This window comes from Helobdella robusta, assembly GCF_000326865.2.
Source record: "Helobdella robusta unplaced genomic scaffold HELROscaffold_50, whole genome shotgun sequence".
NCBI classification, from domain to species: domain Eukaryota; kingdom Metazoa; phylum Annelida; class Clitellata; order Rhynchobdellida; family Glossiphoniidae; genus Helobdella; species Helobdella robusta.
The window spans coordinates 977,632-982,631 of NW_008705255.1; the positions used below are offsets into that span (position 1 = coordinate 977,632).

The following is a 5,000-nucleotide window of genomic DNA, read 5'->3' on the forward strand; positions in this document are numbered from 1 at the left end:
CAATCAGTAAAAATCTCACTAAAACCAGGAACCACCGCGTACCTGTTATATGTATGTTGTGAAACAAAAAACAAAACAAAAACACAAAACAAAAAACACACCACCAAGTAGAGTAAAAGAATAGAAGTCCCTAGCCTACCTATGTAACTAAATTACCTTATGCCCTAGCCTACCTATATAATAAATTAATTTTTACCTCACCTACCTATGTTTCAATAACTTAACTTAAGACTCATGAAGAAAGAGAAAAAAGAGTAAAACAGAACATAAAATACTACCACACAGACAAACATGATGTATGTATGTATGTATGAGCAACCGCTAAAGAACCCACCTAAAATATAAAAAAAATACAACGTACAAACACACAAACCACAGACATGCAAACTCTATATAACTTTATATAACTCTATATAATAAAATAAATAAAATATAAAAAATATAAAAATAAAATAAATGAGATCAGACAGACTGCTTCAAGCGAGGCAGAATGCCTGATCTGATTTTCATGTTGTCTCAGCACCTATTTATACTCGTTTCAACCATACATTTTCATCATTTCAATTATTCACATCAGTAAAAAACTTATTTAATGTATGAACTACACTATTATACAGTCTTAACCACAATGCTAACCATACTAAATTGACGTCATCGAACGAACGCCTTCGAAACTTTCTGATTGGCTGGTTGAATCTGCTGTATTGCTTTTTATATAAATATATAATCTTATTTAATTATTTGTATACATGGATTCTAGTCACTATATATATATATATATATATATATATATATATATAATATAAATTCATTATAAAAGCAACAATAATCAGTGCTATATATATACGTTCGCAGTTCAAATTTGTCAGGGAGAATTCAAATAGTTTGAGACCACACCTTGCTTAACATCCGATTCAAAGCGAAGCCACGCCGAGCCAAGCCAAGCCAAGCCGAGCCAATAAGCGTAGATTTATAAGCACTTTTATATTAAAATTTGTCTCGCTTAATATACGAACATCCCAATATAACAAATTCTCCATCCTATTTTCAAATTTTTTTTTTTTTTTATGCTTTTTAATCAGTCAGGTCACAATCATCATCATCGATATGGCGATGAAATCAAATTGAATTTTTTTTTATAAATTGTTATTAAAAGTAACTACTACATAGTAAATAGTTTAAATTTTCTAAGAGAATTCAAAATAATTTGAGACTACACCATAACACAATTGTACAATTTGAATGTGTAAATACAACATTATAAATGTATTATAACTAAGTATATATCTATCTATCTATCTATTTCTTTATTTAGTTTTGCCTGCGTATGATATTTGGTCAAATTTATTTGATAGGAATTGAATATAACCTTTATACCGGCTCACTAACTACCATGACTCACTAAAATAACATGACGTCATTTCCTCCAACAATTTCGCGACGAATTACCCATCCTACTTAATAAATTGTTTTTGATATCTTTTAATTAGTCAAGTCACAACATGGATATATTATATATACCCATGGGTCGCAATCATCATCATCAATGTGGCAATGAAATCTAATTGAGAATTTAGATACATATATATAATATAAATTCATTGTAAAAGCAACAGTAATCAGTGCTATATATGTACGCACGTAGTTCAAATTTTTCGGGGAGAATTCAAAATAGTTGGAGACCACACCTTGCTTAACATCCGATTCCAAGCCGAGCCAAGTCAAGCCAAGCCAAGCTGAGTCAATAAGCGTAGATTTATAAGCGCTTTTATATTAAAATTTTTTTCGCTTTATATACGAATATCCCAATGTAACAAATTCTCCATCCTATTTTTAAAATTTTCTTTGATGCTTTTTAATCAGTCAGATCACAAAAATCATTATCAATATCACGATAAAATCACATTGAAATTTTTTTAAAAATTGTTGATAAAAGTAACTAATAAGTAAAAAGTTTAAATTTTCTGAGAGAATTCAAAATAATTTGAGACTACACAATAACACAATTGTACAATTTGAATGTGTAAATACAACATTATAAATGTATTATAACTACGTATATATATCTATCTATTTAATTCTTTATTTAGGTCTGCATGCGTATGATATTTGGTCAAATTTATTTGATAGGAATTGAATATAACCTTTATACCGGCTGATTAACTACCATGCAGTTAAATAACTACTGTTAACATGACGTCATTTCCCCCCAACGATTTCGCTACGAATTACCCATCCTATTAAATAAATTTTATTTGATGTTTTTAATTAGTCAAGTCACAATCATCATCATCGATATCGCAATGAAATCAAATTGAGAATATTTTAAATTTTTGAAAAAAGTATCTTTATTCATTTTATGATGCTACTTTGTTTAATAAGATTCTGTTTGATACATATAACTAGAATAATAATAAGCAAAGCAAAGTTGCTAAAATCAAATTTTGTGTGATAATTATGATTTTCTTTACAATTTTAAACAAATTATAACTTAAATAAACTAAATTAATTTAGTTAATTAACAAAAACGAGCTAATTTTGCTTAAAAATTGATTTTCAATTGAAAATTAAAAAAACATTTAACTTGAATTCACTTTTGTATTGTCTAAAAGGCGTCGTTATAGCAACCGTAAAATTGTTTAAAGTGCTTTCTTTGTTATTATTTTATTTAATTTCTTTCAATAAATATTAAAATAACTAATAATTTAATTAAAATTATAACGATAGATTAATAATTATTAAAACTATTTTATTATTTCAATAATAATAATTCAAATAATTACGAAAATAAAATGTCCGTAAAACTAGAAAGATCTTTGTCAAGATCTGACAGCAGAAATTCTGTTTCACTAACTCCTAAACCCAAACCCAGAAATAATAGTAGTAACAATAACAACAGCAACAAAAATAATAATAATAAAGATGACGATGACGACGATAAATTTTTTCTCGATTGCAAAGTGGCCTATCTATCAGTTATGGATTCGCTTTCAGAGCCATTGAAATCGAAAAAAGATTTGAATAGAGGTGTCATTATTATTATTATTTATTAATTATTATTATTATTAGTACTATTATTATCGTTGTTATTATCACTATTAACGTCTTTATTATTGTCCCCAGCCCTCTTAGTTTCTGGCAGGAATATGTCTAGAAGAAAGATTGAAAAATACTGGTCCAATAAAACGAGTAGGAATAATAATCATAATAATTATAGTAATAATAATAATAATTATATTAATAAAATTAATCAATTATAATAACACACGTAGGCCAGTTGCAGTTTAGTGATTTTTGTAACATTTGTCGAAAGAACGAAAGAACAACTACAAAAGAACTGCTTGCGGTTTTCCATACTTTCGACATCAATGGCGATGGATACGTTGACTGCAAAGAATTAACTAAAATTTTGACAGAAGTATCTATGTGTGTGTGTGTGTGTGTGTGTGTGTGTCTGTGTCTGTGTCTGTGTGTTTGCACGTGTTTGCTTGAAAAATACCCAGTTCTAGGATTCCATGGTTTGCATATATGTATATATTATCAAAGTATGTCCTTTATTTGTTCGTTCTTTCGCCTAGTCATTCATACATTCATTCATTCATTCATTCATTCATTCATTCATTCATTCATTCATTCATTCATTCATTCATCCATCCATTCATTTATTCATTCATTCATTCTTCCTTCATTCATTCAGAAAGGCGATAGACTGAGTGACGAAGAGGTAAAATCCTTCTTCAAGAGAGTCGATGTTAACGATGACGGCAAACTTAACTACCACGAAGTAACGATAATAATAACAATAATAATAATAATAATAATAATTATTATTATTATTATTATTATTATTATCATTATTTACCAGTTCGTCTCGATGCTGATGAAATTGCAAGAGGAAAAATTTAGAGAGGCTGAGAGAAAATATGAAAGAAGTAAGTAATGCTGCTGCTGCTGCTTCTACTGCTGCTGTTGACGACGACGATGACGATGGTGATGATGACGATGATGATGACGACGATGATGATAATGATATCGTTTAGTTTGAAAAATATTATTTTCGAACAGCAAAAATGGAAAAACGAAGGAACGAATCAAGCAAGGATGACGATGATGATGACGACGACGATGATGATGATCGTAAAAGAAGCGCGAGATCTAGAAGAATACGAGATAAAAGTAATGATGACGATGATGTAGATGATGATGTAGATGATGATGATGACGATGACGAAGACGATGATGATAGTTTGGAATAATTTTATAAATAACTTTCAGGAAATTCCCAGCCAACAACGCCAACTAAATCGCCCGGTCGGGAAAACCAAAACAACAACAGACTGTGGGAAAAACCGGGGTTTGCTAAAAATAGAATCGCTTTTTTGGAAAAACCCAACTTTTACAAGGTCTCCTAGTTTGAGTCTATTATTCAATATTATATTATAAATTATATTATATTATATTATCATGTCATAAAATATCAATCATCATAATATATTATTATATTGTAATCACTATCATCATCGTCAAGATCATCATCACAACTCATCAACATTATCATCATCACAACTCATCATCATCACAACTCATCATCATCACAACTCATCATCATCACAACTCATCGTCGTCGTCATCATCATCATAACTCATCGTCGTCATCATCATCATCACAACTCACCGAATCAGGATGGAAAGCCGATAGCATTGAAAGGATCATTCTATGTAGGTGACGATGGTGACGTCAGAAGTTACTACTACAGCGTCAAGCTACCACAACATACCAGGGTAAGCGTCATCATCATCACCACCACTCTCATCATCATCATCATCGTCGTCGTCATCAACTTCTGCGCTATCATTATCATCACCATAATCTTTCATTAATTATCGTCATAACCACATCATTATCATCATCATCATCATTATCATAGGCGCCGACTTCATGGGGCTTGGAAGGGCTCGAGCCCCTCTCAATATTATTTAATTCCTCGGGCCCGCACAAT

General features: G+C 30.2%; 1 protein-coding gene across 1 annotated transcript in view; it reads left to right on the plus strand.

The window, feature by feature from the left end:
• Window positions 1-2,792: 2,792 nt before the first annotated feature.
• HELRODRAFT_178893 (hypothetical protein) overlaps window positions 2,793-5,000 on the plus strand; it is a gene marked incomplete at both ends in the record, with an annotated part of 2,235 nt that continues 27 nt past the window's right edge. The window contains 6 exons of the mRNA XM_009027757.1: window positions 2,793-3,027; window positions 3,273-3,382; window positions 3,866-3,932; window positions 4,276-4,403; window positions 4,684-4,782; window positions 4,929-5,000. The exon at window positions 4,929-5,000 is cut by the window's right edge and continues 27 nt beyond it. Of these exons, the coding sequence (XP_009026005.1) occupies window positions 2,793-3,027; window positions 3,273-3,382; window positions 3,866-3,932; window positions 4,276-4,403; window positions 4,684-4,782; window positions 4,929-5,000 (711 nt within the window). The remainder of the gene's footprint in view (window positions 3,028-3,272; window positions 3,383-3,865; window positions 3,933-4,275; window positions 4,404-4,683; window positions 4,783-4,928) is intronic.